At 34.8% G+C, this 23,252-nt stretch overlaps 1 protein-coding gene across 2 annotated transcripts; it reads right to left on the minus strand.

Annotated features, from left to right (window-relative positions):
- Positions 1-1,518: 1,518 nt before the first annotated feature.
- Positions 1,519-20,718, minus strand: Trm1 (tRNA methyltransferase 1). Of its 2 annotated transcripts, none has more exons than XM_085949882.1 (10): positions 20,645-20,718; positions 20,075-20,335; positions 18,399-18,586; positions 13,924-14,152; positions 12,130-12,278; positions 8,915-9,083; positions 4,923-5,143; positions 4,601-4,738; positions 3,332-3,499; positions 1,519-1,739 (listed from the first exon to the last, which is right to left on the minus strand). In XM_085949882.1, exons 2-10 carry the CDS (start codon positions 20,303-20,305, stop codon positions 1,595-1,597), a joined length of 1,638 nt encoding a protein of 545 aa, XP_085806008.1. In that variant the 5' UTR covers positions 20,306-20,335; positions 20,645-20,718; the 3' UTR covers positions 1,519-1,594. The 2 variants fall into 2 exon arrangements, with proteins under 2 accessions (XP_085806008.1, XP_085806007.1); XM_085949881.1 differs by having other exon boundaries at positions 20,482-20,718.
- Positions 20,719-23,252: the final 2,534 nt, after the last annotated feature.

Raw genomic sequence — 23,252 nt, forward strand, 5'->3', positions numbered from 1 at the left:
TTACATGGTCCACAACAGATCGTACACCTCATGTAAATAAATAGAGGATATAGAAGCTCATTGGTATGGTTTATAAAACCCTTTTCTCAAGTCCATGTATATGTATATATCCAATATCCATGATTTAATAAGGCATAGTTAAAACGGAAAAATAATCAGTCTGATTTTGGCATAGAGCTGATAGTATTATTATGCGATAGAATTATGTAGGCAGTGTGCAAGCAATAAGGCGAAGAAGAGGTAGGTCACTAAGTTACAAATGGAACTACCTATGATTTGGGTACCAAACTGGAAAGTGGCCACCTTGGAAAAGAACAGGCGGAGAGTTGTTGATAGTCAACTACTGCGCATATCCATGGTTGGTCAGTCCCAACGTAAGCAGTAGGTACAGCAGAACATCAATTATCCCGATTGATTTTGGATAAAGTTAATTCAGATAATTATAACTAGGGGTGCTTTTACATGACTGAAGAGAATACTATGTAGCCACGATCTAAGCCTGGGAGTCAGAATGAAAATGGTTAGATGTTAAGTCTTTCAGTCCTATTATGTGGAGTGGAGGTGTGGATAGAGTTGGGTATTTCTCGAGAAAATCTCAATCTCAAGATTTCCCGAATCCTAAAATCAGTGTAAAAACAGACAAATTAGTTTTTTTTTTATTTAAGTAAGAAGACAAACAAAATAGAAGTAGGAAAACCAAAATATTTCAAAACATTACTTACGAAAATAGAATTTCAAAAACTGTCAATGGCTGCTTCTGACAATTGCGTACGCTTTTGAGACACAAAATTTCGTGATGTTGAAAAATTGCATTCAGTCGACGTTGGCTAAATTGTGTTAAATGCCTCAGTCTGAACGTTTTGTGTTTTCTGTCCACTTTTTTCATACACTGTGTGACACACTCGAAATCAAATTTTGTTGATTTATTTCAATTAAAATAATCGTTTTTTTCAATTAATATTTGATATTAACAAAGAAAAAAAGATTGTCAGGCTCCGGGATTTCCCGAAATGTTAAACATTTCAATTCTCGAAATTCGGGATAGAAAATCTCAAAAATTTCTCGAGAAATCCCGTAACCCAACTCTGGGTGTAGATACTCATAGAAACAACGCTCAGAAAACTTGAAGCTTTCGAAATGTAAAGACATAAATACAAATGACGAGGATGAAAAAGACCAGAAGAAATAAAAACAGTGTGCATACTATCGCCACATCATGCGGCATCCCGAGAGATATCAACTTCTGCATTTTAATTATCAGGCCTTGATAGAAAAACCTCGGCGACTAGTTTTGCACTCAGGACTTCTTCCCTAGTTAGAGAAGAAACGGACAGGGAGAAAATGGCCGAATTCATCGCGGACATCCAATAACGTATAATATGGCACAAAAATAAGAAAATGAATAATATTTTTTTTATATCATCGTTTGTAAAGTTCATCCACACCATTTTCTAATAATCAAACTTAAATTCAGAATAGGGTTTCTAATGTGTAAGGAAAATGATAAAAATGACGATACACATGTAACAAATTTTATTTTATAAACACGTTTATAATAATTTTTTTAATATATTGTATAAAATATGTATAAAAATTATTCCATTTTTGCTATTTTCGAATGTGTGTTCTCGTCCTGGGATGGATGGAGTGTTTCTTCTTCATCTTTTTCATGTTTATTCTTGAGACCTTGGTGTTTATTTTGATTTCTTTTGCTTTTGCTGATTTTCTCTTCTAAAACTCTGTGAAAATAAATTAAAAGTATCATTTATTAATTTATTTAAAAAAACAAAACATTGCGGACATAACAAATCAAAATTCAGGACGTTCAGAACATGAGATTTACATTATAACAAATATTACCCTCACAAAAGAAAAGAAGAAAAAATAAAAAACAAACAATTTTATACAGTAAAATAAAATTTCAAAAACAAAGTACACAGCACATCATTGATAATGTTTGGGGAGCGCATTGACTAGTCTTGCACCCCTCGCTAATGGTGCCTGATAGGCATGACTCGAGGAAACAGTTCTGACCCAGAATAGGTCATGGCTGCGACCATGTAGGTAATTGACAGGCGGCGCATATAAATTTTAATTCTTTAGGATGCCATGATTGGAAACCATCCCTCATGTTAGCAGGCAAAAATGTCTCAAGCAGAAGTGGCCTACGAGATTCAAGAGAGTGAAAATTGGCATGCCTTATAGGAAGGCAGTCGGAAAGTAATCGTTTGATGAAGTTTTGAAAGGAAAATAATAATACGTTTTAAAATAAAGACATCAAATAAATTTCTTCCGGGCGCACTCTAAAATAAGCTTGTAGGAAAAGTTAATAAGGACTTCAGATAATATACCCATATTCAAGAATACTACGCACTAACAAGACATAGTGTGTACGTATGACATTTGGGTTCTTGAATGGTTTGGCTTGTCACATGATGAATCCTGCTTACTTGCATGTAGAGCTGTAGAAGTAATACATATGCGAGTGAAAAGAAAACGAAGAATCAAAAATTATGCTAAGATCTTTCGCCTCAGATTGGCGCTTTCGTGAATTTTTTGACATTATATAATTATATTTAATCGGAGCTCTTCTTCTAATGTATACTGTACATCAGTAGCGAAGGGTGGAGGTAGGCTGTTAAGATCTGTCGTGAATAGTGCGCATTAATCTTTGTTAGTCATACATATTTGTTTTTATTGAACTAAGACTACAATTTACAGATGGTATTTGTTAGTTTTTAAAAATCAATTAAACCCTGCTAAAACCTAACCATAATAGATAATACTCCTCTACATAAAATATCTAAAATTATGCAATTAAATCATACAAAACTTTGATATTTTATAGATAGAATAATATTTAATATAGTTATCAAATATTTAAATTGACGATTTCTTCAATATGGTCACTGATGTACTTGTATTCGCTCAATTCTAAGCACCTTGATTATCAAGTAAAGAATAGATTCCATGTCCGATCCTAATAAAATCATATGGGCCTATGGGTTTGTATTAACAGATTTGTTTTTACGAGAAATGGATGTCAGCCACTTGCTCAACCTATTAGGTCCATACTCTGACTCAAACACAAATTGAAAAATAAAGTGTATTTGTCAGACCAAGAATTCGAACCTGGGACCCACGACACTCAAGCTACGCGGCTACTGTGGGGCTTTGTAACGCATGAAGAAGCTGACATGAACCACTCCCGTTCTATTACCTTTAAATATACCAGCCATTGGCTTCTAATAATTGAATGACTAATGCACAACTCAGGGACTGCAACGAAAGGAACAGTAGGTATTTATAAATATGGTTTCCTGTCAATTACCGGGAGGAAGCTCTTGTCCCTGGTCCCCAATGCGGCGTTGGATTGAACTGGAATCTCAAAAAACCTTCCTTGCGACTAATCGGATTGGCATCTTTTCTTATCGTCAAATCAATATGTGATGTAATCTCCTGCGATAAGATGTATTTAGTAATAATGTCCTCCTCCATCCTGAAAGGAATACATAAAACGTTTTATATAGTCAATGTTTAACATGTAAAAATTATCACTAAGAACACTAGACATGACCCCCACATCCTGAAACGGGCCCCCAGGCACGGATCTTTGGCGGGGCCCCCTACCTATCGCTAGAATTAAAGGCGGTGTGACGCTCTACCATGGCCCCCACAAGGGGGGGACTGACAGGGCTCTAGCGTGGGGGCCCGGCTTAGCGGATCGATCAGCCAAGTGAGATAAACACACATCACAAAATTGCTGTAAAAGTAAAAAAAATGTCGTGTATTTCACTTCAAGCGTAATAACATTAAAAAATATGTGATTGTACAAAGTAATTTTTGATTATTGTATGTCAATATACTCGACAACTCCATAATTCAAGTGAGTTCAAAGATACAAAAAAATCGCTAAAAAATACACAGAATACCGTTAATTTCATCTCGAACACCATTTGGAACACGTAAATGTAGATCATAACACTGTTTTTAATTAACCTTTGCGATAGGTAGGGGGACCCTCCAAACATTCTAGCCTGGGGGCCCGCTTCAGGATGTGGGGGCCATGCGCTCTACAGAAGGGTTTTCCAAACAGTGTACCCGGTAAAATTAAGGGTAGGTATTCAGTGTATTTTTGAATAAATCCACTTGAATTATGAAGTTTTCGAAAATCGACACATAATAACAAAATTTGCATCACACAACCACATACTTTAAAATGTTAATGTACTTAATGTAAACTTTTTAACATTTTTTTACCATTACAGAAAATTTTTGATGTGTGTTTATCTTACTTGCTAGGTCGACCCGCTACAACGGGCTCCCAGGCTAGAACCCTGTCAGCCCCCCCTTTGTGGGAGCCATGACACTAGATGTCACGAAAAATCCAGATATTAGAATTACTAGATTGCGCAAACATCGTTTATGATTTACCGGACTAAATTTCGTTCACTCTTCTGGAGGATGCAGTGAACCGAATAAATCTGAAGGTTATTATTATTGAGAAGACCGAGTACATAATCTTTCAAACTGATGTCACTGTGTGTATAATTTTATAGATTATGCAAATCAATCAAAAAAGGTATGAATTAATTTCTACCTCGCCTTTTTAACAGGATGTCCCTTCTCCCAACTTCTTAAGATGTCCCAAACAAATTTGGCCGGTGCATCCGTTTTAAGAGACGTCTTCGATGCATGGGAATAAGAGACTCTAAATCCTCCGTTCATCAGCGCAGACCTGAAATACAATCATTTAAAATCTAGATTAAAAAAACAAATGAACATAGTAAGCCAAATTATATAAAAAATGTATTGTAAAGTAAACAGTTATGTCATGTTTTCACATGCCGATTGTAAGTTGTTGTTCAGTTGTATTTTGTATGACAGGTGAAAGTTTTAGAAGAAGAAATTTTTATAATTACCTCATAATTTGCATGGGGATACTTTCCAAATGGAGGCAGGAGATAAGTTTGTCCATTGAATAATAAAAAGGCACATCATTCAGCTCTTCCCGTATCATGCAAAGTATGCCTTGAATTCTTTTGGCTGTAGCAAACTTTTCATTTTCCTTGTCGACAATAGTCAACACTCTCTCCACAAAGTTTATATCGTGTAATGGTCCCGACCACATGGGCCCCCCTATCTGAAAAACATGTAAACTATCATAGAACAGTTAACAGGCGGACCTTGCTAGCTTTGTAACACATATTTTTTGAATCAATGTGTATTTGGAACCAATGATCAACAGTAAAAAAAACATGAGATCGCGATATTTCATAGAACCAAAAGATATAGCTAACGCAGAGTTCTATGCGTACATTCCAGTTAATTCCGTCTTACTCTAACTCATATCTTTGTCACTGAGTGCTTTTTTTTTTTTTTTGTGATTTTACCGAGGCTTTGACTGCGACTCGCTGTCATATCGCCTCTTCTCTTCTAGAAGGGGATCCATCGATCAGGTCCTCACTCCTATTCTGTTAAATAACTTTACAATTTTGCCTAGCTCTTCCGTCTTACCCACCGCCAGGACACCCTTCAATTCGTCGACATTCTCATAGATATCTGCAATTCGCAGCTGTACTCTGTGAATTTCATATTTGGGGCATTGCAGTGCTATATGTACAATGTCCTCTAAAACATGACATTCATCGCAGAGCTACGATTCGCTTCTTCCCATGAGGACATCAAATCTTTTGCCCATGGTGTGCCCTGTTCTTAGCCTCAGTATTAACTTACGCTAATTCCTCGTCAAAGAAGACTCTTCAAACCAGGGCACCTCTCGTGGTGATGGTAGAATCGACTTACTCCATTTCCCCTTTTCTAATGATGCCCTATGGTGAAAATCTATCCACATACTATGGCACATTTTCTTTATAGCCTCATTCCAGTCCAGGTTTTCTGGTATCCACTGATATGGTACCCCTGAATGGCCGGCTTCCTTTGCCAGATCATCTGCCCTTTCATTTCCCTCAATGCCCATGTGCGATGGGATCCATTGAAGGCATAGATCTCCTCCTCTATTTTTCTTGGCGTCGATCTGGTCAAGGATGTGGTATGCTATGGTTTTACTGTTATGTGAGCGAGTTGATGCGGCAAGATGTTGTAAAGCGCTTTTGGAGTCTGTTAAAATGACAGCGGATTGCGCCGAGAAATCATCGCTTAAAGTGTATTTAATTGCTTCGTTTATCGCGATGAGTTCCGCCGTCATTATTGGTATTGCTGGGTTTAGCTTCCAGCTCTTGTTTATACCTACTTCTGGTATCACAAGAGCTGCTCCTGCTCTATTCTGATCTTTGGATCCATCTGTATAAAGGTGGCTCCATCCTGCGTACCTCTCTGTCAGCATTTTTTCGACACGCTCTCTTGCTTTATCAGATACTATGCTCCGTTTTGGTTTGTCTATTCCTTTGACCTCTAGTTGGATAACAGAGCTGAGGTCGTAGGTACCAACTGGCCTCCTCAGCGAAGACATACCTAGGCATTTTGTATTTAATACCTCCCAACTTTCTGTGGCTTTAAGGATTCTTACCAGTAGTGGAAGCTTTCTTTTCTCATAGTATGTATTGCTTTCAACGAGCTCGTATAGGAGTTTCACCTTTGCCAATATGGGGTTAACTATTATAGATTTCCACTTCATCCATGTCTTTGTAGCCAGTGCCCATCTCCTGACATTCAGTGGAGGTACGCTGAGTTCCGCTTGTAGCACGTGAATGGGCGTTGTCCTGATAAATCCTCCACATATTTTTAATGCTTTGGACTGGATGCAGTCTAGCCACACCGAATTAGTTTCGGCAGCGGAGTGGTAAAACATGCTCCCGTAATCTAATCGGCTTCTAATGAGTGCCGTGTATAACCTTCTCATATGAATGGGGTGTACGCCCCACCCACCTCCCGCCAGTACTTTGAGTATGTTCAGAGGTTGTGTCAGGCTATTCGCGCAATGACTAATATGATGCTTCCACGTTAGTCTATAGTCCAGGTTCATACCTAAAAATTTATAAGTGTCTACTCTTTCTATTATAGTGCCGTCGATTTTTAAATTAAGCTGGTTTTGTCTCTTGCCTCTGGCAAAAAGTACCACCTTAGTTTTGTTGGGAGCTACTTTGAGGCCTCGAGTTTCCAATAATAATTTCATTTTGTCAAGACTCTTCTGCATTAACCTTTGACATTCATCTACTCTTTTTCCCGAACAAAAAAGTGCGAAATCATCTGCATATTGTACAATGTTGACCCTTGTTATTAACTTTAATATGTCAGTTGTAAGAATGTTGAATAGTAATGGGGATAGGGGGTCTCCTTGCGGAAGGCCTCTTGAGCATACCGTACTCTTCTTTTCATTATTAATGCACATGGTGATTTTTCTTTCATTTAAATACTGCTTAAGATATTTAGTGATCTTCCCACCGATTCCCCATTCATTCAACAACCTTGACACTTCTTTCACATGCACATTATTATACGCATCCTGGATGTCCAGGAACGTTGTCAGAGTTACTTCGTTTTTGACCTGTGTTGCATTAATGTCTAGTACTAGGTTGCCTATGTTCTCCAGAGTCGACTATTGCCTTCTGAATCCCGTAGTATTGTGATGAAATAGTTGTTTTTTCTCTGCAAACCATTCGATTCTTCTTGCAATCATCTGGTTGAACGTTTTGCACATGCATGATATGAGTGCAATTGGTCTGACGACGACCCTAGGGTAGGGTCTCGCCCTGGTTTTAAGATTGGGATAATCATCGTTTCCTTCCATTGCCTAAGGACTTTGCCGGTTTCCATGATTAAGTTGAATATCTCCACTAGTTTATTTTTTTCGGTCTCTGGCAGCTGAGCGATCATGGAATATGAAACTTCATCCATGCCGGGGGCAGTGTCTTTATTTTTGGTTACTGATCTTAGTTCCGCCACTGTAAGAATTTCATTCATTGTATCATTAGGATTATATGTTTCCTGTTCTGCGATTTCTTCCTTCGTTTCGTCACCTTTATTTGCTAGTTGTTGAAGGAGGAGTGACGCCACGCTTTCATCCAGTTGATTTTTGAATTTGTTTCCCGATTTGCCCTTCACCCAACTCATTTTTCTCCAAATTTCTGAGTAGGAAGTCTCCTAGTTGACGGAGTCACAAAATGTTTTCCAACTTTCTCTTTTGGCTTTTAGGATTGCTTTTCGAGTTGTGGCTTGCTTTTTCTTTAGTTCTAGGTAGTTTTCTGTTGAACTGATTTTTTTGAAGCGAGTATAGGCAAGCCTTCTCTCAGCGATTGCCTTTGATACTTCGGAGTTCCACCATGGTTTTGGTCTAAAGTTTGGGTGACTGCATACTTTGAGTCTCGGAATGCTTGAATTTGCCCCATTATTCAATATTGCCTCCAATTTATCATACTCTACTTGTACATCTCTGGTAGGTTCTGTAAGTCTGTCTATGTCCTTTGAGATAATTTCTCGATATTGTTCCCAGTTTGCTTTAGGGTAATTTCTTCTTGGGAAAAACTCTCTGTCGTACACGCCTTGAAGAAGATGCTTTTATTGTTAAAAATTATTTTTTTATTCAACGAATAATTCACAAGATTTGAGAATGTAACATTGAACATATATAATTTCTCACATTGGTGTCATATTTTTTTCAAAGTTCTTTTTAGTAGGTATATAATATCTACTAAATATAGTTATTTTCAAATTATGTATGTTTTATGTATAAAAGCTTGTCATACATTAGAAATTATTGGATCAATTTTACTGAATTCAGATTTCCGGCATGGTTATGATATCATAATTAAAAATCTCTGATATAGACTAAATTATAAATAACATTCGCACATGATTTATTCAATACCTACTATATACACAGAAGATTTAAAAATGTTCAATTCTTAATATCAATAAGAATTTGACATTTTAAAATCTTGTGTATTTTTCTTACATGATGTCTCTGGTTGCAGTGTTCACAGTTAGCGGAGAGGGGTGGAGCATGCGGCAGACATGCTTTCGTTCTATTAGGATCTGTGGGCCCCGGGTTTGGCTTGAACATCCCCAATGGTTGTAGAGTTAACAGATCGCACCCAACACATTGATATACCATAGAAAGTTTACTGAAAGCAATAAAAGAAATGAAGCTTATTAGTTTCAATATCGGTAACTTCCATTTTTACATTTTTACAACGTTTTTGTTTATCCAGTATAAATCTTGCAATCGATTTTTAACTAACTTCCCGACTAGCTAGACATTTGAAACTTTTAGAATATATCAGAACACGATGCCAATGCATTCTTTTAATACTTTTAGCCATCTTTCAGTAGAATTGAATTCATTTTCACTTAATTCTGTCTTGTATGAAAAGTTATTTCGGAAGAAATCCGTAAAAAGTAAAATACTATTATTGGTTGCTAGGGGTCTGGGGTCCTAGCAACTAAATTATTAATATATACGTGCGTTACTATGGAAATCAATATGCAATGTCAAAATGACATTTCAGTATTCTATATTTATTCAGTATTTCTATCAAATACAATTTTTTTTGATCGTTTAAGCTAGTCAAGTCAAGTTTATATGATTCAACAGAAAATTTAAAAACGTATATAAAAAGTTCTTTTTATCTTGTAATTATTAACCTGATCCGTGCCACGGACAAATTAACTCACCAAAGCATGTATGTCGCGTCAGGCCATCGACGAATATATTCGCAGGTTTTTGTAAATGTCATAACTTCTGAATAAACATTCTGTGTATATTTTCTAAACAATATTTATCATTTTAGTGTGAAAATATTCACGATAAACTTGATAAACATGTTGTGTTGGTAAGTTTTCACAAATATTTATCATTCCGTTCCTATTTCATATTTTTTAAAGGATTTATTTTATTTCGAACATATCTGGCCTACAAGTGTCCACCTAGTAAAAATTGGCTGGCAGTGATAAGGTTAATATTTTTCTTGATTCAATCATATATATGGTATATCAAATCCAGCTTTAGAATTAAACTGGAGGTTAATTGCAATGTCATTTGTATTTGTGAACCACTTTTTTTATATACGACTATAACTATAAACTATAACTTATAACTAATACTAAATACTAATAACTAATACTAAAATCTGTTAATACAAACCTCCACTTTGTGGAGCCCCATATGATTCTATTACGATCGAACATGGTTGAAAGAAAAGAAGAATAACTACATAACTATATACTATAACTTGGAATATAATTTTGGGCTCTATTTACCGAGAGCTTACCGTGGAAAAACGTCAGATTTTTCTAGTCTATACCTGAAACCATCCAAACGCCACTTTTTGAGCATAGAGAACCATGACAAAACCGCTATTATAAGCATAGACAATAAGTACGGTCACCGAGGACAGTGAACAATTAAATTTGCTTTAATTTTTTTTTTGTTAGCTACATACGATTTATGTATAATTATTTAAACTTTAAACACTATTCTTTTTATTTTTATCTCTTATATTAAGCTAGAATTTACGGCTAGAATTTAGCTAGAAGAAGCACCAAACATTTTTTTTCATATTTTATAAATGTGTACCTTTGAGTAATTTAATTGCATGATTTTTCATGTATTTTTTATTGTTTTTCCATTTAAATTACGCGAAAAACTAGCATTTTTTCTATTTTCACTAAGCACCCCGTCAAAACATTCCGAACAAATTCTCTCGTCTCAGACAGAACAAAAAGTCTCGCAAATTAGCCAACACGGTGCTATGCTCACAAAACATTTCGGTTTTTGCGTAATTTAAATGGAAAAAAAATAAAAATATATGAATAATCATGTATTAACATCATGTATTTAAAAAACATCAATTATCAAATCAGTGTGAGCCGTTTTATCAAGGCTGTATTGACCGGGCCAATTGTTTGTGGATGCGAAATGTTTTCATGGGGCTAATAAACTGGTGCCAGCTTTATTTATTATATATTTAAATGAATACGGGTACGAAATACTGACTATGGATATATCTGATAAAAACAATCACTATGTAATCAAAGAGTAAATAAAAGGCATCCAAGCCATTTTCACTCGTATTTCTTATTTTATTGATTAAATTTGAGTCGGAATTATCTGAAAAAATAACAATATTGTTTATTTAACACGCTAAATTTTATATAAATATTTTTATCTATAACGTTATTTTCGTATGTTTAGCATTTTATACGAAGGATTAAGCACGAGTGTCAAAGGTTATATTATATTTATTTTAAAATTATGAAATGCATTGGCAAACTCTATTATGCTGTACTGATTTTTGAAAACGGCGAATTTTATTAATTTTAAATGTTTGAATTTTATTCATTGTAAATGATTTTTATATTTGTACTTATTGTCTACGCTTATAATAGCGGTTTTGACTTGGTTGTCTATGCTCAAAAAGTGGTGTTTAGATGGTTTCAGGTATAGACTCGAAAAATCTGACGTTTCTCCCGGGTGAGCTCTCGTAAAATAGAGCCGAAAATTATACTATTTAAGCAGACAAAACCAGCCGAGGTTATTGTTAAATTATTTGAAATAGTTAAAGCAAATTTGGTGTAGTATTCTAGCATTTTTATGCAAAATTTTAAGCCGTTTAATTGTCTAAACACGCTAGATTTAACACCATACACCGGCAGGACTTTTCTTAAATAATTAACGCGGTAACATGTTTCCGTTATTTTTATTGGTCCAAAATAACACGGATATCACTTGGAACAATGCCATAAGCAAGGCGGTTATGTACAATAATTATTTTTAGCACAGTTAACATGTCTTAATTGATTCTAATAAGATGGATTTGGAATCAAGTAAAACGTGTTAACTGTGTTACTCACCGACATTTAACAGCTGCGGTTCATGGGCGACTATGTTAAAAAATATCACGCCTTACAGTTAACTTCCCGGGATAAATAACTGCCTAAATACAACATATTATCATTTTTATCACTTTTTTTTATTGATTTTGGAGTTAGGTGCATATTTTAGAAGCTAGATAGATGGCTGTTTAAAAATGCTAGATCTGGCAAGAAAAACACTAAGTTTTACGCTGCTTATGCTCTGAAACTGTTGTGGCAATGTGATGAAAAAGATTGTCTACCAAAATATGGTTTTCATACTCAATAACTCTAATTTGTATTAACAAAATAACATACCTTGTACTTTTTTTACAGTGTATGGGTCCAGTTAGTATCTTTACAAATACCCTAATGTAAAAATCTGCCGATACACTGATGAGTGGGACTATGTACCGGCCGTAGCGATTTGCATGTGATTCAATACATTGCAGTAATATCCTGAGAGCCTGAAAATTTAAATAAAAAAAAAAACAATGGATATACAGTCGAACTTGGTTATTACGAGGAAGATGAGATCGACTGAATTTGCTCGTTATAAGCATTACTCGTTATATAACATGTTTTGCGCCAAATTCTATTTAAGCATAGAACATAAAAAATCTGAAAACCATCATAAAAATCCCTGAAACAAGCATGGCATTCATAAACTACAAAAGAAGTTGTTTATTGTAATGAAGTGCTGAGCCGTCGGCGCTGGTAGGTACCTACTGACTTCACAACGTTTGGATTTTTTACATGTAATTTCAACCATATGTGTGGATACTTTTTAGACACTTAACTAGTGTCATAAACGTAATCCGATCCCGGCGGCATCCTGCCCGGTGACATACTCCTGGACTTCCCGTCTTCAATTGGGAGCCGGAATAAAGTTTTGTAGGCCTAAGCGTGCAGCTTGGTCATTTAGTCAATTAACAAAATATGAAAGGCTTATGACGTAACACTTGGCTATCTGGATAAAAAGGAATATGTTAGATTTAGAATGCTAATTATAATATGTATCTATATATAAATTTTCAAACAAATAGCTTTAAGTGTAATATTAAGATTTATACCATTAAAATTGTAATTAATTTAGTAATAGGAATAGTTTGTAAATCTATATAAGATCTTGTTTTAAGAGTGGAAAAGAGTGAGTATGAAAGTTCCTTTTGTAGCGACTGCACCACTTACTCGATTGTCAAGTGAGATTTTTTTCTTTTATTTAAAGCAGTCGGAAGAAAGACGTGTTGCGAGTGGACGCAAGTTAAAGTTCGCGAACTCGCGCGCAAAAAAAAAAACTATTGTTTTAATTATTAGCATATAAGTGTGTAGCAAAGAAAAATTACTGAAAATATAAAGCCACGTGCTTATAACCAAAAAAAAAAAGACAAAGACTTTTCATTTAACCCAAATCTATTTAATTAATTTTTGTGAATCCTGAGTTCGAAGCAGTTCTGAGCTAGACCGGAACTCGGGATATCTCACCGGTCGGATTTTATTGTTGTTTTTAAACGATCGACAGTTTCGAATCAAATTTTTGACGAAATTCTTGCGGTATACCCGATAAGTAGCTCATTATAAAAGTGAATAAATGTATGAAGAAAATCATAAACTAAAAAGTTAACGAATGTTTCCTCATTACATCCGAGATCTTGCTATTTCCGTGATCGTAATAACCAAGTTCGACTGTATTATACATGTACATAATATGTACAAGGTATAGATGATAGCCGACTCCACGCCCATACAGGACAGTAGCATAGCCATTAACTATATTCTCAATGAATAAGACTAGGATTTCTGTCAGATTGTCCATAGCATACCTAAACTATTATGGTTTGGTTAGGTAGGGTTTATTTGATTTTTAAAAACTATCACCATCTGCAATTTGAAAACAAATAAATACGACTGACAAAGTTTAGTGTGCACTATTTATGTCAGATCTTAACAGCTTACCTCCACCCCTCGCCACTGTCACACGGCATCCATATGCACCAACAAAAGAGTGGACATGGACTAAATAAGTAATAGTCCAAACCATTTGTTGTCAGCAGACATTAATCTAAATGAATATTGATATAAATTTATTAAGTATGAAAACGATGGACGAACCTGTTCATGACATGCTTTGGTCCTTAGACTAACAGCACCATATTTGGAATAGCAGGTTTCTGGAGAGTTTCCGGCCAAGACCGCCATATCAGTGGCTGTTACGAGGAGCAGACCCCCGTCTTTGATGCATTGAACGGCTCCATCGAGGAATATGGAAGGGCAGCCGTAGGGGTCAAGATCCACCGCAGTGAAACGATCAGAAATTTTACGGTTTTTGTACATCACCATACTGAAAGAATACAATAATTATTATAATTTTATGATGTACATAATTATGATTCATGGGATCACAACCCGTATACGTCGCGCCCTACATGATTTTACGACATATTGAACATAATTCATATAATCTTAACAACATGTTGCCATGTAAGAAGTAAAAATGTTAATCTTTTTATTGTATATATGAGCGCTGAGTCGCTAAACTGGCTCCTGGCGATTTTTTGATAAAATTAGTTTTGAATGTACATATGTGCTATATTGATAGATCTACCAGTTTTTCCAGAGTTTCAAATTCCTTCCAATTTCGTCAAAAAATCAAAATAAATATTGACGTGAGTCGCCAAGCGCACTCTTTGAAAAAATAACGAGTCGCTAAATTGTCTCTTCATAACCGACCAATCAGACGCCGCCATTCAAATGCTGATTTTAAACGTACTTTAAATTCTCTATACAATCGTGTCAAACTGGTCACGTGTGTACAGTGAAAAAGTCATGATTTTGCTTCGTCTATTTGATTATTTTTATTAATTAATAATGGATGTTTCATTAGTTACTGTAAGGGAATCTCAACCAGAAGAATCAAGGAAGCGTTTGAGAAATCCAGCTGGCTGGAGATGTAATGCGTTACGCCAGGAAAAGTATTTGAAAATGGGCATTCCAAACATTAATTTTTGCTATAGTTGTTTGAATAATCCAGTGGTGTCACATATTAATTTTTAGTTTCGTATGCGTTTTTTTAAGTATGCCGTAAATATTAGATATTAAGCGTGATGTAATTAAGATTTTTAAATAAAAGTTTTTAACATAATTTTAGTTTGTTTAAAAAAATATTATTATTGGGACACTTATTAATTGAACATTTTTGAATCATTTGACGACTTTGTAAGCGAATCCATAATTATGATAAATTAATTAACATAACCGCATTAAAGGTCTTTATATAAATATTTACATATCTATATTAAATGCTGATAACCCGTGTATAGGTTTGGTTGGGCAGTGCGCTACCCTAGTATTGGTTTATGCCATAGACTAACTCTGATAATTTCAATAAGTCATGGGAAATGACTTACATGTTGATATGATTACTCATAGGATTGCGTTTGGTTTAAAAACATACTTTTTGGGATGTATTTAATTAGTTAAAAGTAGACACATGTTTCGACTTACATCATCAAATTCGTTTTTTGGCTTTACTCCAGCAAACATTGATTAAAATTATTTTTCGTTACCTACTTCATACTTAATAGTCCCCATACAAGTTACGAAAAAAAATTATTTCGAAAAATTTAGTATATGGCGATTATCGTTTATTCGAAATCAAATTTTTAGGGACCCCTGTAGTTAACGAGATTATACTGTACTAATATTTTATTTAATCAACTTATTTCCAATCATCCCCAGAAATCACTTATTCTTTTATTTTGTATACTTCTGTAATTTCTTGCTTGCTGCTCCTTGATAAACAACGATTCATTATTCCGAAAAAATGCTTTTTTATGTATGTATGTGTGTATGTATACCACTTTAAAAGCTAAATGGATTCAATGTAAAAAAAGACCTACCAGCTAGTAGGTAAGTATGGCTACGAAATATTTGTTTAGCAAAATGAATTCTAAAAAACCTATATTTAATTGAAATAAATACGGGCCGTTACTGAGCTGTCATTTCCGGCCGACCATGTTCCCGCAAGTGCCAAATTCGACTCTATTGTCATGGAATGTCAAAATGTGAGTAAGAAATTTTGCTCCTTGCGACAACGAGTGACAAGTCCGCTCTCCGGACAATTAAAATGGATTTATTTGGAATATTGCCGCATATAAATTGAATTTGAGGTTTTATTTTACTTTTAATATTAACCTAGAAGATACAAAACCACTTAAATTACACATAAAGTTAACACACTGTCCATAACAGTTTTTCGTGATTTACTCAAAACTCAAAAAACCCTCAGGAGCCACTTTAGCGACTCGGCGCCTCAATATACAGTACTCTCTCAGTAATCCGCCACCCCAAAAACCAGACAAGTGTCCAATTAGTGAAAGCGGCGGATAATAGTTCATACATACATGGTAAAAATTGAAACAGGCATTTCGTAAAAATAGTTTTTTTTTGAGAAATTTGTACTACAGCAAATTACGCTTTTATTTATAATCAAAATCAAGTGTTTACGAAATTATACATATTTATAAACTAAGTTCATTAACTAAATATTAAACAGAAAATCACTTGACACAACCAGATGTTCAGTAAGGTAGATATTCTTGAATGGCTTACGATGCCTGGCTTTCCCTATGACCAAAAGCTTAATTTTGTGTGTCCCAGTTGCATTGGAGCACGGCATAATTGTGATGCGGTCCTTGGGCACTTTCCTCTCTGGTAGGGACATTATTTTCTTCGCGATGAACGTACGTTTTACGAAGGAGAAGTTTCCAAAATAAACCCGTCTCATCTGCGTTGTATACATGTACGCGGCGGACTACTGAATTTGACAATCGAATACCAGCGAATTATAGAGCTTGATTTTGTGCTTTAAACTAGTAAAAATAACGGCGCATTGTAGTACTTGTCGGATAATCGAGAGGCGGATTACTGAGAGTGTACTGTAATCTTAATAACACAATGTCATGTAAGAAGTAAATATGTTAATCTTTTTAACGTATATAATTAAATAAATATGTCTGCACAGCCAAAAATTTACCCATACCTAGGGTGGCCAGATTTGGGGATTGTGTATACAGGACATTTTCAGTGGTAACCATTATGATAAATGACATCTCTGTTGATAACAAAAAAATGCATTTTTTTTCAATTCATTCTATATTTTATTTTACAAAATTGAAGTACGTAGCGACATTTTTATTTCGGCTGCTGTTTTTTGTCTAACCACAGGATTGTTATTTTTTTGCGAACTAGGATTTTTTTAAATTGCAATCTGCACAGTGAAATATTGTCAGACAACAAGAAATCGGCTGTAGTCGCATGTAGAATAATTCTAGGGAAGTACCTGTCATGACAGCAACATGTGCTAGAGGCGTTAACAGGTGTTAATTAACAGGTGAATAGGCGAAACCAAAGGTTTACTAATAATAGTTTTTTAGTAATAATAGTTAGACATTTTTTTATTATAAAAAGCTTCAAATTACGTAAATTGAGAGATCCGTACACCACGAGAGCGTAAAATGAAATGATAAATTTGGGGGTGTTTCTCATTTGAAAACCGAAGTGCGCTCAGCTGCACTGGAGGGGGTTGTTGGTTAACAGTTTTAACACGTGGACAAGAAGTTCTTGTTCGACAGTAGTTGATGATTTAAAAATAAAGTATGTACTTACTATGAATTGAAAATTTCGTTTAATGAAAAAAGAAATTAATACATTTTCTCTTCCCTTCAGTTAGTTCCCCTAATAGTTGAAGTTGACGATTACAGTTAGAACAATCGACTTTGTAAATGTATGTTTTGCAACACACACATCCACACATTTTAAAGTAATATTCTCAATTACATGAATATGGATTGTTACCAATAATTATGTAAATACAATAAATCTACATGCATTGACACCTCTTATTGGGCTGGTGGAAAATAATTACAAGGTAAAAAGAACTTTTTATATACGTTTTTAAATTTTCTGTTGAATCATATAAACTTGACTTGACTAGCTTAAACGATCAAAAAAATTTGTACTTGATAGAAATAATACTGAAATGTCATTTTGCAATTCATATTGATTTCCATAGTAACGCACGTATATATTAATAATTTAGTTGCTAGGACCCCAGACCCCTAGCAACTAATAATAGTGGATTGGATTACGGATCTCTTCCGAAATAACGTTTCATACAAAACAGAATAAACTAAAAATGAATTCAATTTTACTTAAAGATGGCTAAAAGTATTAAAAGAATGCATTGGCATCGTGTTCTGATATAGTCTAAAAGTTTCAAATGTCTAGCTAGTCAGGAAGTTAGTTAAAAATCGATTACTAGATTTGTACCGGACAAATAAGAATACGAGCTAATAAAAACGTTGTAATTGTAAAAATGAGACATATTCTGCGAATACCTATGCCAAATATTTTGCGTTTAATTTCTTATGTTAATTATTTATCTCTCGTTGTGTCAAACCCTCCAAGAAAACAAGCATATCAGTAGTTTCCCTCTCGAAGGAATGCTCGGGAGTGGGACTATTAATAGGTAACTCATAAACCATAAACCTATTTGTTAATAATAAAAATAAGAACCATCTATGTACCTGGCATCATCATGACTTGTAACAACAAGATGTTTGACACCATTGAGTTCAATGTTGGCATTGATACTCTCGACTGCTTTAGCCGAAATGTCATTTGCTATTATCCTAGTGATTCCGGCCACTTCTTTTGCATATCGAATGCTCCTCAGACCAGTCGCCGACAGTGCTTCTAATACGGTGAATGCATTCTACAAATACAAAAAAGGAACAATTAAATCTTTATGTTAACTTGTAATGGCTTGATGCATAGAATACAGATGTTACATAGATCTAACCATTCTAAACTATGATGAATATGCTATGCATAGAATGAGACAAAAAACAAAATGAATGATTAATTGAGTCATGGTCAAATGCAGAGATGGTATCATTAAGTTAGCCTTAAATAAGATATTCTAGTGATAATAAATAATTTGTTACTTGTTTTTCTTACTTCCACAAGTCAACAATCACAGCGGCGTAAGGTTAAGTGTTGCTTAATGCCAAGACCGATGTATGCTTGCTTGCGCGACTACTGGGCGACCAGGTGTGGCATGGTCCATATAACTGCAAACATCGGTCTGGTTTCGAGACCAGAATTGCCCGGTGTGGCCCGGCTCTAAAGGCTTGAACAGACAGAGAGCGGTCAGGCGTTCTGCGTTCCGCATTCTTTGTACTGTATGGACTGTGCACACAGCAGGCAGTCAGACCTCGCCGGTCAATGAGAATGCTTGCGTTCTAGAGTTCTATTCCCGCCACTACAAAGAACTCCGTACCTCTCAACCGTTGCAATGTCGAGATCAAAAAATTGATCAATTTAGCGATATCTTTAAAAAAAAAAAAAACCAACAAAAAACAAAAGTGGACAACATAGATCTCTTCTTTTTGAGCTATGCTAAAAGTTTAAAAAAAATTCCACGTAGAATGCAAACTACGTTAAAACTGGAAATCAACGGTATACAGATACTGACGCTAGTATACTACAAAATTGTAATACATCAGACTGTACTCTCTCTGCCTCATCTACCGAAATACAGCCGAGCACTTAATGGCTACTTTTTATCAGACGGTGGCAATCGCACTTGATGATACTCCTTAAGTACCCAGTAGATATTAAAACAATATTATTCTTTATTAATTATTTCATAAAAATGTACTTTATAAAACTCCCAGTCTTTCTTTTGCAGAAATAGCCTTTCTCTAATAAAATTGGTATCTTCTTTTTCTATGTAAAATTTAAATGGATTATATAATTCATCGAAGCTTTGTATTGACATGCGAAAGTAAATAAAAAATTTTCATCTTTAAGCAATTGCGGAAAAAGAACATTAAATTCTCCTTTTTCTTCTCGTTTCGTGTTCATCGGATGCACCCAGTGCTTTTGTTTTGTTCGAGACGGCTGTAGGCTCCACAAAAGCAATGCTTCGTTTGCGGAAGATGAGCTGTCAAGCGACATGTTACACATACAACGTTTGTATACAAATGGAACGCATTATTGTTGACCGCCACCTGTTGGCTGTCGGAACTCGTATTGAACGCTACCGGTCAATGGTCGGTTGAACGCAGAACGCCGACCGCTCTGTCTGCTCAAGCTCTTAAGTATGATTATTCATTTGGCACTTAAATTACCTAGCATTTGTTATCGTCATTATGTAAAATTAAATTACGCCAGATTACAAAAAGAACAATAAACTCACCGCATCGATCTCACAAGAGTTAGTTTTAACGTCCGTTGTATTCTTCTTGTCAGCGATGACTTTTTTATTGTATTGTATTTCCTGATATTCTTGGATAAATGTCCTCAAAACAGCTATACTTAAATCTCGATTAAATTCTTGGACTGGATTGTAGAAAACATGTTCAGAAGTTAAAAGAACTTTCGCTTGGCCTTCATTTATTGTCTTCAAGGCCTCTGAATCAGTCTCCATCACTTTTAAGGGAATTAATCTCTTATTTGTCTGAAAATAATATATTAACGTTTCAATGATAATATTGTCATAATTTTGGTATGTACTGAAGTATAATTTTGTGAATTCTTAATGCTTTAATATAAATACTACAATTAAGATATCACATCTAAACGATAAATACAAAGTATATTTACTGTAACTGTAGAGCTATGCACTACGAAATATGGTTGAAACGTGGATTCAAGATTTGCCGTAATAGCAACGTATTTTTTCAATATAGTGTTTCTTAGTAAAATAACATTCATCTCATGTGATAATTTATCAGCCGTTTTAATTGAATAGAACTATAATACATACATGTGAGACGTGCAAAATAACCTATAATAATAATATTATTTACGTCCAACCCAAACTTTGACTTTGACAGCTACAGATGTTTACGTCTAAAATATTTATGATTATTAATTATTATGACAAAAAACAATTAGTATCAAGCAGAAAATTTACAGATTGAATTAAAATATATTTAATGACGATGTGTGAATCGTCGATTTTTTTAAAGAAACAATTAAAATTCAAATGAAAAATCTACCACAGACTGCTTCAATAATAGTTACTAGCTGAGCCAGCTGGCGGTCGCCAGTCTGTCTCGCTAGGTCTTGCAGACGGCTTGGCGGTGTTGGATTTTAATATAATTGTGAAGTATGCATAGAGTTTTCCCTTCGGAATTGATTTTCATTCACCTCAAGACAGTTTGACATTTTGCTGATTTGTCAGTTTTACGATTTTCAAGTCGTCACTGTCAATATAAATTTGGGGTCATATGCGTAGTCTTATCTGGAGTCTGGCCTTCACAATATCGTCCGACACCACCTCAGGCTGGTAGGCCAAATAGAATAGCTTGCAATCGCCGATTGCGACCACTGACATTTTAATAAAATAAAATATGTGTAGTTATATAAATGTTTCGTTAAAACACGTGCATTTAAATATGATAAATAATTATACATCTCATAAATTCGAATATAAAGCAATGTATGTGATTATTATAAATGGCGATCCAATATAACATGAATATTAATCTGCCACGGGACCCATTTAGATAATAAAAGGTTAGCAGTATATAAATAATAAATGCTTGCAGCCGTTTAATAATATTTAAAAAATCAAATTTTGAATTAAAATTTAACCTTAAATAACATAGTCTTCCGGTGCGGGACATTCATATCGAAACAAAATTTATTTTGGGTAGGGTTTGGGTATTATAAATAGGTAGGTATATAAAATCACAAATTAAAAAAAATATAGCAATTTATATGACCAAGTAGAGTAGAATTAGGTTGGGATAACCTTCATCCAGCAGTGGATTGATTCTGGTTGATGATGATAAAAACGATATTATGAATGGGTAAATATAATATCAACAATTTTGATAAATATTGCAATCGTTTAACCGCTAGTAGTAGAATCAGGTTGCGGAACCCTTCATCCAGCAGTGGATTGATCCTGGTTGATGATGATGATGATTATGATGACGATATGAATATGTAGTTAAATAACATTAGCATTTTTAATAAATATAGAAATTCAATACTGTCAAGAATCAGATTGCGGAACCCTTCATCCAGCAGTGAATTGATCCTGGTTGATGATGATGATGCTGATGACGATATGAATGTGTAGTAAATATAATGTCACCGATTTTGATAAATACAACAATTCAAATGACAGAAAGGAGTAGAATCAGGCTAGGGAGGCCTTTATCCAGCAGTAGAATTGCTCAGGTCGATGATGATGAGGATGATAGAAATAGGTATAATATCACAAATTCGTTTAACCGCTAGTAGTAGAATCAGGTTGTGGAACCCTTCATCCAGCAGTGGATTGATCCTGGTTGATGATGATGACTATATAAATATGGAGATAAATAAAATATCACAGATTTTGATAAATACAGCAATTCAAATGACAGAAAGGAATAGAATCAAGCTAGGAAGGCCTTTATCCAGCAGTGGAATTGTTTAGGTCGATGATGATGAGGATGATAGAAATAGGTATAATATCACAAATTCGTTTAACCGCTAGTAGTAGAATCAGGTTGTGGAACCCTTCATCCAGCAGTGGATTGATCCTGGTTGATGATGATGACTATATAAATATGGAGATAAATAAAATATCACAGATTTTGATAAATACAGCAATTCAAATGACAGAAAGGAATAGAATCAAGCTAGGGAGGCCTTTATCCAGCAGTGGAATTGCTCAGGTCGATGATGATGAGGATGATAGAAATAGGTATATTATCACAAATTTGTTTAACGGCTAGTAGTTGAATCAGGTTGAGGAACCCTTCATCCAGCAGTGGATTGATCCTGGTTGATGATGATGACTATATGAATATGTAAATAAATATAATATCACAGATTTTGATAAATACAGCAATTCAAATGACAGAAAGGAATAGAATCAAGCTAGGGAGGCCTTTATCCAGCAGTGGAATTGCTCAGGTCGATGATGATGAGGATGATAGAAATAGGTATATTATCACAAATTTGTTTAACGGCTAGTAGTTGAATCAGGTTGAGGAACCCTTCATCCAGCAGTGGATTGATCCTGGTTGATGATGATGACTATATGAATATGTAAATAAATATAATATCACAGATTTTGATAAATACAGCAATTCAAATGACAGAAAGGAATAGAATCAAGCTAGGGAGGCCTTTATCCAGCAGTGGAATTGCTCAGGTCGATGATGATGAGGATGATAGAAATAGGTATAATATCACAAATTTGTTTAACCGCTAGTAGTAGAATCAGGTTGTGGAACCCTTCATCCAGCAGTGGATTGATCCTGGTTGATGATGATGACTATATAAATATGGAGATAAATAAAATATCACAGATTTTGATAAATACAGCAATTCAAATGACAGAAAGGAATAGAATCAAGCTAGGGAGGCCT

Source organism: Rhyacophila brunnea, unplaced genomic scaffold, assembly GCF_057557595.1.
Source record: "Rhyacophila brunnea isolate RB1 unplaced genomic scaffold, BYU_Rbru_1.0 scaffold_22, whole genome shotgun sequence".
Taxonomy (NCBI): Eukaryota; Metazoa; Arthropoda; class Insecta; order Trichoptera; family Rhyacophilidae; genus Rhyacophila; species Rhyacophila brunnea.

Excerpts from the sequence above, each read along its gene's own strand:
- Trm1 (XM_085949881.1), bottom strand. The coding sequence starts at position 20,592 with ATGAATGTTATTTTACTAAGAAACACTATATTGAAAAAATACGTTGCT. Across the intron at positions 18,587-20,074 it reads ACTCTTGTGAGATCGATGCG|AATGCATTCACCGTATTAGA; the intron begins GTGAGTTTATTG and ends TTGTATTTGTAG. Across the intron at positions 12,279-13,923 it reads CCAAAGCATGTCATGAACAG|GCTCTCAGGATATTACTGCA; the intron begins GTTCGTCCATCG and ends TTAAATTTTCAG.